Source organism: Eurosta solidaginis, chromosome 2 (assembly GCF_040869045.1).
Source record: "Eurosta solidaginis isolate ZX-2024a chromosome 2, ASM4086904v1, whole genome shotgun sequence".
Classification (NCBI taxonomy): Eukaryota; Metazoa; Arthropoda; class Insecta; order Diptera; family Tephritidae; genus Eurosta; species Eurosta solidaginis.
Window position 1 is genome coordinate 250752061 of NC_090320.1, and position 13297 is coordinate 250765357.

General features: G+C 41.5%; 1 protein-coding gene across 10 annotated transcripts in view; it reads right to left on the bottom strand.

Moving 5' to 3' along the window:
- Msp300 (Muscle-specific protein 300 kDa) overlaps positions 1-13297 on the bottom strand; it is a 480743-nt gene that overhangs the window by 352807 nt on the left and 114639 nt on the right. For 6 of the 10 annotated variants that reach the window (XM_067767588.1, XM_067767582.1, XM_067767581.1 and 3 more), the window contains exon 1: positions 1954-5270. The exons of 3 other annotated variants lie outside the window; for them this stretch is intronic. In XM_067767588.1, the coding sequence (XP_067623689.1) occupies positions 1954-4342 (2389 nt within the window). In that variant the 5' untranslated portion in view covers positions 4343-5270. Of the gene's footprint in view, positions 1-1953; positions 5273-13297 lie in introns of those variants that run through there. One more of the 10 variants, XM_067767585.1, reaches the window with a different exon arrangement.

Here is a 13297-nt window from a genome sequence, read left to right on the forward strand (position 1 = left end):
TAATTTCATAATAATTCGGCAGACATGAATGCGAAACTAAGTAAAGTACGTTAAAGTCATTTGTCTTGATGATGGTTTAGTTCTTGCGTCATTTGAAAAAGGAAAACTGACTTCAAAAGAACTCCCACAATCATGACATCGAACAAATTAATTTGCACATAAGCGCAGGCCTGTTGTAAGAAGCGACTAAAATCCAAATCCTGTATTTTGTGCCGGACCCGCCACGTAAATATTCCTACCAGTGAAAAAACATAGCAATAAGCCTAGGCTTAGCTCCCTTTTCTGAGGACGAGCACAAAAAACGTTCTAACTAATATGATTTGAGGACATGTATCTAAAATGTTTGGCTTTATTCAGAAGAGCCTGGCTGGGTGATTTGCTCTTAAAGAAAAGGCTGACATCGACGTCATACGGGAAGAACGGGACAAGGCAGAAGGTTTTCAAGATCCTGCGATGTTTACCGCGGTGATCATCAGAAGGGAAGCACAATTCGGAGCCAATGTATAGTTTTTATGGTGAGAAAGCGACGTCCCCAACATAAAATGACGTTCATGCCTGAGTCGTTCGATCTAATGATTTAACCGAGCAGTGAGCGCATATTTATGACTCAATGGAATGATGATGAGGTTATATATGATCCTCATCGTGACGTGAAGAGGGAAGCGAAAATCTGAAATAGAAAAAAGGAATAGGAGACCGAAATGTATGCGTGTGAAAAGTTTCAGAAGGTGGAAAATTGCTCGCATGTTCTAGATCCGCGAAATTATTGAAAGTTTCAAGACCGCATCCGCAGATCCAAGTCAGCGGAAACCAAATCTCTGACAAAATTGGACAGTTTAGTTTTTTGTTCACACAGCTGCTGCTGGCTTTCCAGCATTCATTTTAAAACGTACCGTATTGACTCCCATTGTGCAGTAACTCGTCAGAGCGCCTATCACGTTTGACAGATGAGCCTTAGTAAATTAAATTATTTCGCCGAGCCACGTGCCATCTACTTCCGGCCAGAAGGATCTGGCTACCATGCAAGATGTAGTGTATTCCCAGTGTTTGCTTAGTCGACAGAACAGTCATCTGTACACTCAAAAAAAAAGTATCACTATCATTTTAATACACGATGTGCAAAAATGAAACTATAAACGGTATCATTTTCGTGGTATCAATGCAACGATAAATATTATAAAAAGTATAATTAAAAGTATCAATTTTGTATCTTGACTATTGATTTGCCCATGGAAAATATTTGTTTAGCCCTTAAAATTTATGATAACATTTAATACTAGATTGATTATAAAACGCATTACATTTGTATGTATGATAACTTTTTTTTGAGTGTACAGGAACAGGCTGCAGTTGGCCAACGTAGCCCCCAGTTCCCTACATTCCTCTACCTCCGGTTTAATTTTAGCTACATGAACAGCTTCGTTACAATTGGGAAGGAACTCTGCGATCCCTTAGAAACCAAACGATGCTTCAGACAATATGCAGTTGCGTATACTAATTCAAAATTTTTCTTGAAACTGTTGAGAATTTTAAATGCAAACTGAATGGATGAAATAGCTATATCAAACGACTGTTCTGCTTCTACAGTAAAGTTAAACAGTTTAGAAAATTGGACGAGAGCTACGAAGTGGAGCAGTGTATTGTGTGGTCCCACACTAGACTGGAAACGAATATAGATTTCAATTATTTTAGACTGCGCTATTCTAATTGTTTACACTTGAGGAACGGTTTAACAACAAAATGACTGGGATTAAAAAGCAGACAGAGGTCGTTACTGCAGTAGCTTCCCTTAGCATATTTGGAGTATTTTTGCATTTTCAAATATAAAAACATGGCTCGTACTCAACTTGCAGAAAAAGCTACAGGGTCCAGTACATTCCTTTTTAAATCTACAGACTTCTACTAACCGTTTTCATATCAATAAAAATCAATTTAAATTTTGCGTATATTTACCTCTTTTCTCCCGGATATGACTATCGTATTGGGAGTTGCTGCGTCCAAAATGCATTGCGGCCATTGTGGATTGGAATTCTTGATATTCGTCTGGAGTACTTTGTTGTTGTAAAGTCTGATATCCTGTCAGACTATTACCAAAAGTACTGCTGGCACTTGTCGTCGTTGTCGTTGTAGAAGGGGTTGATGGTGTCTGTATTGCACTTGTATTCGCACTCGCGTTAGCACTTGCACTAGCACTTGAATTTTGATTTTGATTAAAGATTTGTTGCACAACACCACCAACTTTAGCGGTTACACCAAACTCACTTTGTGCCACACGTGTAGGCACAATTACTAGATTCTTTGCAGCCACACCTTCTGTATCCGAATCATCGTCACTCAGTTCACTTTTCAGTGGGCTTTCGCTACCACCTCTGCGCTGTCCAACACTACCGACACGCACATTTGCACCCGATAGAGCTAAACCGGTCGGACGTTTCAATTTACCGGCGACAGTCTGACGATCTGCTGTCTCATGCAATTCACGTTCTGCGCTACTTCTCGTGATTGTGGTCGTTTTTTGTCTGCTAATAACAACTCGTTGCGATTCTTCCTCGATTGAAGAACCGTGCGATTTGCTTGTATCGAATGTACTAGCAGCCATTTTGCGAGTTTGTCCTGATGCCTGCGGTGTATTGATTGTAACTATTTTGCTTGACTGCGCTAACTTTGAAGTTTGCCATGGAGTTTGTTGTTGATGTGGGGTGTGTATTTGTGTGTCGTGTGGGTAGTGCGTGTAGTGTTGCGTACTACCAACCTTAATGTCAATGTTACCAGGCGACGTTGTTGCCAACGCTACGTTATGCATTGCACTCTCATCACCCATACCAGCGCCACCATCAGGACTACGCGCTAACTGACGTATGGCCGCTTGCACTGAATCAGTTTGGTCGCGACTTTCATAATATTCACTCAATTCATTAGTCTCTGTATTATCGAGACGTATAAGTATACGTCGTCCACCTGCTGTCATATCAAAAGAACGTGGCGATGGTGTTGCACTTGAACGTCCGCCACCGCTACTAAATGAACGCGGCACCGAACTTTCACGCTCACTTCGCGTTGTGTCGAATTCAAATGGACGCTCTTCGCGTTGCGGTGAGGTACGTGGTGATACATAACCTTCACCATGACGAAACATTTTCTCTTCATGCGTACGTCCATCAGTTGTCATCGAGGATGTAACAATGGTGCGTACACCATCGACAGCTGGTATTTCGCGTACCGTTTGCTCGGATTCTAAAAAGCGCGCTGTTGCCTTTTTCGCGTCAGAAACAGGACTCATGGCGTTGCCTGGCATGCGTCGTGTTGTTGTGCGTAGTGTTACATTAAAGGGGCTACCATCTGTCGTAGGGGACTCTTGATATTTCTGTGTGCTAGTTGTCATTTTTGTGGTCATTGAAAGATCTTTTTTCACAATGCGATGCGTCGTACGTAAAGTGACATTGAAAGGACTTATTGCTGTTTCATCTGCTTCAACATAACCAGATTCGTCTCCAGCTGTACTCGAGTGCTTGGTAGTTGTGCGTAGCGTTACATTAAACGGTAATGAGTACGCTTCATCTTCTTCAGATAAACCTTCATTATCAGCACGGCGTGGTGAAGGTTGTGGTGTATGCCGTAATTGCACTTGCTGAAATGCTAATTTAGCTGCTTCAGCTTCCGCTAGACCACGTTGTCGTTCTCTACGTAAACGTTTTTCAATATCTAATACATCAATATCAAAAGGATTATCAAGTGGGCGTGTTTCATCATAAGTAAAATGCAGATTTTCTTTATTCTCTGTAGGCGTCGAACTTCTTACCTCACGTCTTCGCAACTCATCTGCACTCTCGTCTGGCATACGTTTCAAACTACCTCCAGAGGACCATACTTTTTCGTACTCTGCCACTTTTTGTCTTAAACGTTGCGGTGTTGTTGGCGATGCATTCAAATTCTCTTCATCTTCTTCTGCTACATATTGCATCGAACTCGAGCTAGAGCTACTCTCATGGTATTCGCTCGTACGCTGTATGACTTTGCGTGTAGTGTAAGTGCGTCGCGTAATTGTCGATGACTCAAGCATTACATCTTTTTCCTCATGTACGTTATTCTCAAAAGTTGTGCTGCTAGTGTTGGTAGCAGCTGTTTCCGACGCTGCTGCTTCTTTCGCTGCACTACGTGTAGTAGACATTGAATCAGCTGTCCGATTTATACGCCGCGTGCGTGCAGTTGGTATGGGTGCAGTTGTGCCTGTTTCGTCTCCCACATCCACTCTCCCTTCTTCACCTCCTCCTCCAGCTCCTTCATTATTATCCTCCCGCTTGTTAGTGGGAGGGTCTTTATACTTTCCTGTCTCTCGTTCCATAACATCGATATATTCTTTAGCGTTGTTTCAGTCATGCAGTGTGTCGTCCAATCGGCGGGACAACACATTGGTATTGTCTCAATTGCTAATTTACGTGTTGTGTAATTTGTTGTACACTCCAAGTTTTGTCGGGTTAGTTGAAAAATGATGTGATAGTATGCGTGTCCTTTTTACAACTCCATATGCAAGCAAATCGATTTTTCTCACGCGCAACTTCCTTGATGCGTCGCTAGGTGGTGAGTTGTATTATGTGCCTTCACGAGTCTGCTGGAATTTGCCTTCATACAATATGTTCGGCTGGCAAGTAAAAAAATTAAAGAGCACGCGAGATCTAAATTTAAAGAATCCACTTTTTATTGCGTCTTTTTAAAATAACTTTCACAATTCACTTTGCTCTTCCTCAAACCAACACCCTTTTTCACAATGCGCATCCACTCGCTGCAAGGGTTGAAGTCAAAAAAATATTTTCATTCATTAAATTTGTTTTCAATTTTTGTCACCTCACTTTTTTCCGCTTCTGCTTGATTGATAGACGTTTTTTTCTTCTTCTACAATTTTAAATTTTTTTTATTCAAAATCACAGTGCAAGTGCTGTTCAAATACGTAAATGCATACGCAATTTTCTACGCCTGTACCGTAAGTTTAAACGGTACTCATTAACCCACAATTAAATCAGGTTCACATACGAACAAAACAAGAAAAACTCACAACAACACAGACTTAGAGCCTTTTCAATACACACATTCACAATTTCAAATTAGAATTCTTCAAGACGAGGATATGCAAAATCTTTCTACATATATTTACACAGTATTAAGTAGAAAAAAAGTATGTATGTATATATATTTTGGGCGCTTTGGGGCCTTTTTTCTTCGCTATACTCCGTTATAACTATTTTTCCAATCCGTTGCAGTAGAAAGCCGGTTCGATACTAAAATTGAAACTGGTCAGCTAAATCTAATGTGCTCTAACTGCAGCTACACACCTTTTTACTCGTACTCAATCGTACGTGTAGCTCCAAAAGCGTCAGCAACGACAGCGACCCCAGCTTCATTTTGAGCGAGCTCAAGCAAAACCTCCCAACCATTGTGAAAAAAGCATTGATTTTGAATGGAAAACGAGAAGACAAAGCTGGAAGTGCACAACACACTTGCACACACACAGGCGTACATAAAATATACGTAGAACACAGAGAGCATCGGTATTTGGTTGTATAGCCAGAGTTGCCGTATTTGTACGATCTTGCTGAAATTTGTGGTTTTAACTTTGGTAGCGTTGCTAGTAGCTTAAAGCTTTTGGTAGGAAAATGTCCCCAGGCCGAGCTTCCATTCCAATTTGCGGACTGCTACTTTTTAATTTTTTCTACATATTAGGGGATGATGTGCGGTTAGAAGCTCTTCATGGCAAAAATATACAGACGAATTCTAAATATTCTCGCGGAATTTTGTTCTCGCGGATTTTTTTATTCCCGCGGAAAAATTCCTCCAATTCCGTTCTCCTAGGGAGAACAATAATTGGGGAATAGGAATTTCGAATTTTCGAAGTCAGCTGTTTTGTCATTTGAAATTTCGTTGCACATTTCTTCTTTTGTTTAAAAAATTGTTGCAAATTTGTTGGAAACTAAGAAACAAATATAAACAATGCACAGTATTTATAGCATTTAATGTGGTATTCACTGAAATGAGTAATGAATTAGTGCCACAGCAACATCAACAGCGGAACATAAGAAGAAGACGGCCGCATAACACAAATCTTCCGGAGTTGCCTGCTTTCATTCAGCAAAGCAATTTTCTGGCGGCCAAGTTGAATTGAATTCGTCCTTCGTCATATGCCAAAATCTATTTAAGCCTTATTAAAAAATCCTAGCGCAATTTCTGGATGGCTGCATCAAATATGTATACCAAGAGCTCTACCGGTGCTTATGATATACTTTTCGACTTAAAATAAAGAATATTTTGGTTGTAATTGTTGTTGTATTAACAGTGAGAATATTGTGGTAGAATGTAAATACATATTTTAGCACAAATTTGTACAAATAAGTGTTCTTTCTTAAAATAACCAATTTCCTTAACCTATTTTGATGCATTCCCTTTAATTTAACCAGTGAAAAAACTCCTATGAGATGGCAGAGTAATCTCCCTCTCCCTCACATTCATAATACCTACTTTTCTCCGATAACCGGTTTCCGCTTTTTCGAACATTGTTCAGAATAGGAGGAAAGGGAGAAGTGAAAAAACTCACAAGGAATTTTTATTTAGAATACGAGGAATGGGAGAAGGGAAAAAACTCGCACGGAATTTTCGTTTAGAATTGGGCTGATAATATACTCGAAATGTGTGCCAAACCAGTGCCGAAGGGGCGACCCCCTTTAGAAAACGTTGTTGAAACCAGGGCCTTCGGTATAGTAGGCAAGAACGCTACTTCCACACCACGATGCACTATGGGGTAAACTGAAACAAGTTGTCTCAAAATCAGATTTCTCAACAACTGTTAAGGCTAGAGTTTTCAAACCGCTTGAAAGACGAACTTTTCCCACTAGTCACTAGTGGCGTTTAAGTGCAGGGAAGCTCTTACCAAGCTAGCTCAAGTGCAGCTTAAGCATAATATGGGTGGGGCGCAACAAATTAAATGGGGTTACACTGGAATGACAGTCCTTGGTGGGGAAAAATCCTGAGTCGCTCCGGTACATAGAACCGACTGCCTTGGGAAGCGCCTCTAACACCCCTCTCATTATGGCCAGCCCCTGCTGAAACAGCAAGTTTCCTTGGACTCCCGTTAGAGGATATTGATGACAATTTGTGATCGGTCGCACCTATTGGATGGGGCGAAGCACTTCTACAACAACAACAACAACACAATATGGGTTTCAGGCTACAGTAACATCTCGATAAACAGCGCGTCTGTTGAGCTAACAAGCGAAGGCACCAGCTTGAAAGCAATTACCTCTGATGGCTGGGTGAATCCTCCTCTGAATACTTGCGAGTACTGGCTGCGATCCCAATTCACGGAACAGGTTAAGGCGAGATGGGGTGGTTCTTCTAATAGATCACTGTCTCATGGGCGCCCATGATGCTTTTATGGGCTTGCAAAGAAATTTCTTCTGCCGCAGTTACAGGGACAATGTAGAGATAGAAAGCGTAGTTCATTATCAAAGCCATTGTCCCGCCCTGTCGAAGACCAGGCACCGATGTCTCCACAGACACTCCTTTTGGTGCCTTGCGGAGCTAGAATCCGCAATTATAAACTACACTCTGCGCTACTTAAAGCAATCGCGCTGGTTTAGCTTAATGGGTGTACGAACTATTTTCTACAGAACTAGCAGACCTGGCAGACGTTGTTCTGTCCTAAATTTGGCCTACCTGCATTTTTTAATAAGCTATTTCCGTCTAACTCTGCCCTCCCCCACCCCTCTTCACTTTTCCCTGATCCTTTTATTCACTCCTCCTTCAGTCTTTTTCGCTTCATCTATCTCCATATTCATCTCATCCCGGAAAAAAGGATCGTAAATACTAATATAGGCAAAGTTATATACCAAATTTTCAAATTTTGAATTTTTTCAAAAAAAAATCTTAACTCAAGAATGGCTAAACCGATTTGGGATTTCGAAATCAACTAACCATCATCTCTCCTTCCTGTATCTTTCCTAAAAGTTTCATGGCAATCTTTCTATCCGTTCTCGAGTTATGGAGTGACAATCAAAATGTACACTTCTTTTTATATATATAGATAGACGGAAACAAGGGCACTGTTGTGGTATCACAACGGGCAGCGGAAGCGGCCACTTTAACCTTACTTTTTCCGATATGAGGAAATTAGGTTATTTGTAAACATTTAAAGCTAAACATTAATAAACCCAATACCAACTCACGAGAGAACTGAAAGCTAACAGGATGACACAATTTTCAGGAAGGAAAAAGCTATAAGATTCAGACTCAACACTTCAAAAAAATGCTGTGATGGTGCTCTGGCCACATACAAACATGCTATTTTCTACCCTTATCGTTGTGGGTATTCTCTTAGATTTGGCGTACAGTGAACATCGATGGTAAAATTACCAGTTCCAATCAGTTTACCGACTCTCGGCTTCAGTCTTTTGCACAACACGCTAGATAGAGCCTTATACCCAATATTAAGCACGCTTAGCTCGTAGTTTGCGGGATCGCCTTTGTTGTGAATTGAGCAGAGCACATTAAAATCTAAATTTTGCTCTAGCCTAACCACATTGCATGCTATTAACAAACACTGCGCCTCCTTTTTTGAACAGCGCCGTCATTTTAGCCGGGATATTTCCATTCTCACTTCGTTATAGTCGGATGAGATGTACTCTATCGACTTATTTTAGGGAATGTGGTTCGTCATCCCTCACTATCAAATGATGTGCAGAAACGGTCGCCGAAATCATTCCTGCGTTCATTCGCCCATATAACGGGATTCCTTTCAGCCATCATGAGTTACTACACTCATACTCAGCGTTGTGATGTAGGCAATATTCTTCTACCAATTATTTTCCCGGCTCATTGTAATAATATTGTATCCTCAGCGGCGATGCGTAGTTAGTGAGAAACTACTTGGAAACATCGCCAGGTCCGGGATGATTCTTAGTTTATCTTTGCTTGGGTGATCAAAAGTATTTTTTAAATGCAGAATTCTTGTAAAATAATACTGATGTTGGCCGTCAAACTAATACCCAACAGTCGGGATCAATTTAAAGGGTCCACGTGTGAGAAAATTCTTCTGGTCTGCTTGGAACTTTTTGAGATTTGCTCATGAAATTTCGACGCATTTCCCTCTTTCCTCGGCACCCAACTATTCGACACCTTTCTTACATAAATCGATCGGAAAATCGGCTGTCGTGAAAGAGCCCTAACAACTGATGATTCATAGGAAAAAATAATATTTAGAAATTTCGAAACATACTTTTGGTATTTAAAAAATGCTTAATTGGCAACACTAGTCATAGCTGCTTACTACGTTTTAGTTCGGTTGACTGGTAATCGAATAAGCACCTCAACCAGGCCACCTCCACTATCAGCCTGAGGTACTTCATATACTTAAAGTGGACAGCGAGAAAATCCCTTTGCTTGAAACTGTGCTAGAGCCAATCTCTCAGCCACATGCAGGGTTGATAAGCTCATTCAACATCCAATGCGATGGTTCGACCTCTCTTCATTGGATTGTTGTTGGCGCGCACTTGTGGAACGAGGTACGCTTTTTGTAGTGCCTGCTGAGAGGGAGTTTGTTTTTTTTCAGCATGTGACATCATCTTCGTAAACATTTTACGCATATTTATTGTGAAGAAAAAAAAACAAGAATGAAATGAAATGAGAATAAAACACAATCATTGCAATCTTAGCGCTACACAAAGTTTGGAAGGCAATTCGGTTTTTAAAGTTTTTAAAGTTTGTCTCATGAGAGCTTTGGTTTGGCTAAGAGCAGGAAGAGAAGAATACAAGCTTGATATTTCGCTTTTCAGGGCCGTATCCCAAATGGCCAGTGGAGTTGGACCGATAAGTTTGCTAGACTCGCGTTACGTCCACGTCTACAGGCATACGGCTCCCCCAAAGGCTATTTGCATGTAAAGAAGCCATGGAAATAAAACTTGCTCTAGATATTTACTTAGTACGGGATAGGGTAACCATCCTTCCGGTTAACCAGGCTGTTATTTATGCTCTCCGGTTAGACTATATAAAGTCTATCTAGTCAAATTAACGGAATGGGCAATGAGGTGAATAAAAGGGATATATTAAGGCTATGCGCGGTACCGCCCAGTGGATAGAAGAAATATTATTATTGTGTGACCAGCGTAATGGCGTGGATTTGATAGTCTCTCAGAAGAATGGAGATCTTCTGGAAATATGTATTTAAACTCATATGGATGGATATGATGGCAGGAACTTTTATAAGAGCACACCACTCCTTTTATATCAGAGAATACTCTGCGAATTTAATCCGTACTCCAGCTCCATTTTCTAGATACCTTTCTTCTCCAATGAGATTACGAGCCATACATGAGGACCGGTATGGGACTGAGGGACTTGGTTTCTCTGATTTTACGCGACATAGAAGGGCAACTAGAATTTGGTGACTACGAACGAGGGAAAGATAAAAGGGAGGAAAGAGGGAGAATAGGTTAACAAGTTAGAGAAGATAATAGCACTAGAAATGATGGACCGGACTTGAATAGCGAAAAGTTAGTGAACTCGGTGAGGGAGTGACATACGGGCCCAAACTAAGAAGATGAGTGTAAAAGAGTACGAAGAAGCACTAACAATGGTGCCGCACTCAACCCAATCGAGCCATTGGAAGCTTGAAATGAGAAGAGACCACGGACGGCATGTAGAGGCAGCAATCGACTGATGGCGATAAGCCGTATTTAAAGAAGAGAAAAGAATCCAGTGCCAATGCCGTGTGGCGAGCAATCCGCACCGATAATTCATAGACAAGCATTGCACTTCCAGCCATGCAACTCCCTTGCAAGCTGCAAGATGGTGGGATGGTGCAATATTAAAAAGTTCAAAAAGTGTAAGAACCTCGCGGACTTGGGGTGTCTATAGTAAGCTGTTTCAAAGCTACTGGGACAAAGCGCTAGGTTTTAAGTTTTTGAATATAAACATTCCCGCAATGTTATAGGCCACGGTATGGATCCCATATCTGCTGAAGCCGAAATATGCGCTGCTCGATCATAGGTACTTCGCGTAAGTCGGCCGAAGGAAGAGCACAGAATTACATCTTACATCTTCCAAATTAACAAGCAGGTGAAGGATATGTTAAACATACAATCGAGGTATATATACTGGGGTATGTGAAGGCTCCAACAGTGAGTCTTCTTGGAAGGCATGCGCGCAAGAATTTCAGAATCCAACAATTTAAAACAAACCGGATATTCTTATTAAGGAGATAAATAGTCCAGAGAGTATAAAAAAGGAGATCGGAGAGTATTTAGGTTAGGTTATGTTAGGTGGTAGCTGCCCTGATAAGGATAGCTCACTTGGACAACACGAAGGTCCGTTGTGATACCACATACACCAAAAATAACGGTGACTTAGATCTAGCTACTTAAAGAATCGTTGGGTAGCGAATGATACCAACTTTGGATTAATCCTCTGGAGATCCGAAGTACTTTCGCCTAGTTCTGGCAAAAGCTGGGCAATCAAGCATAAAGTGATTTGGTGATTCCACCTCATCATCCTCCATACAGCTGCAGCAGGATGGAGTTTCCAGTATATTGAGACGTACCGCATGGATACACATGGGACAGTGCCCTGTCAAAACCCCAATGACCATTGATAGGTGAGCCTTAGTGAACCCAATTATTTCACCAGACCTCCTTCCATCCACTTTCGACCAGAAAGATCTTGCTACCCTGCAAGACGTGGTGTCCGCCCAACGTTTGCTGAGCTGACTGGAGGCCCAACTATGGAGGAGCAATCCACATGTGGCCAGCGGAATCCCGAATTCCATACAGCCATCTTCATCCGGTTCAGTTGTACCGATGCGGGCTAAGAGATCCGCTTGACAGTTACCCGGGATATCACTATGGCCCGGGACCCAGATAATCTTAATTGTGAAATAATTCGATGCAATCGCAAGCGAGGTCAGGCACTCCCAGACAACCCTCGATCGCATTTTAGTTCAGCTCAAGGCCTTGATAGCCGGTTGGCTATCAGAGTATATTGTAACGAATTTACTTGCAAATCCTCTTATTTGCCCTTTTGCTAGGTTCGTATCGCTAAATAAAAATAAATGTAAGGCGCGATAACCTCCGAAGAGATCTAAGGCCGAGCTTCTCTTCCAATTTGCGTCGTGCTCCTCTTGATTTTTCCCTACAAATTGGCCGGACGGGACCTACATGTTTTATGCCGACTCCGAACGGCATCTGCAAGGCAGATCAGTTTTCACTGAGAGCTTTTCATGGCAGAAATACAATCGGAGCGCTTGCCAGACACTGCCGAGGGGCGACCCCGCTTAGAAAAATTTTCTTCTAATTGAAAAATCTTATTTCTAAAATTTTGATGTTGCTTTGCCCGGGAGTTGAACCCAGGGCATACGGTATGATAGGCGGAGCACGCTACCATCACACCACGGTGGCCATCGTATCGCTAAACTGTTGAATAAATAACTCCAATATTGAACAATGGAAAAATGGCCTTTATATAGTACTTCACAATAACACTCAAACTGATAGCTCAAATGAAACTCCACTAATCAAAATAATACTGCTATTGCTCGCTAGATATCGTCTTAGTCGTAACTGCTGATCAACTCAAATCAAACTGAATTACTTCTTACTCGCCTGCCCCTCTTTTATAGTTTACGCTGCATACTTCTAGGCTCTTCGATTTCCAGAAGTTACTAGTTAGTTCGGCTACAAAATCGCCAGCCACAACTACGTGCACAAATTATTGCTCTCTCTTGTGACAACTCAGATAAGATATATGCATGCATTTGTGCATTGCCGCTCAGATGTTCGTATACGTACATATGTGTAGACGCAATTATTTATTCGTTTATGTAGATACATAATGATTGAATTATTGATGTGCATTCACGTCACTGGTTAGCATCGACTTAGAGACGATAGCATCGCTCAGTGCTGCTAACATTCGTTACACTGCCCTCCACCTAAGTTTGATCGTCCCGATCAGACAAATCTCTCAATCTAAACGCTGCTAGCATCGCCAAATGTACCACTCTTCTATTTCGTGATTTCCCAATTGCTTGTATGCGGTAGATGATATCACTTATCTTCTTCACAACCTTGTATGGGCCTTCCCAACTGCACCGAAATTTGGATGGAACACCTTTCCGCCGGTGAGGGTTGTATAACAGTACCAAATTTCCCTCCCGGAAACCTTGCGAATTATTTTCCTTTTCGTACCTGTGTTTCATCTTACTACTCATTATCCTCGATCGTTCCCTCGCACTCTGTTGCTCGGCCAATGAAGAACTACTTCG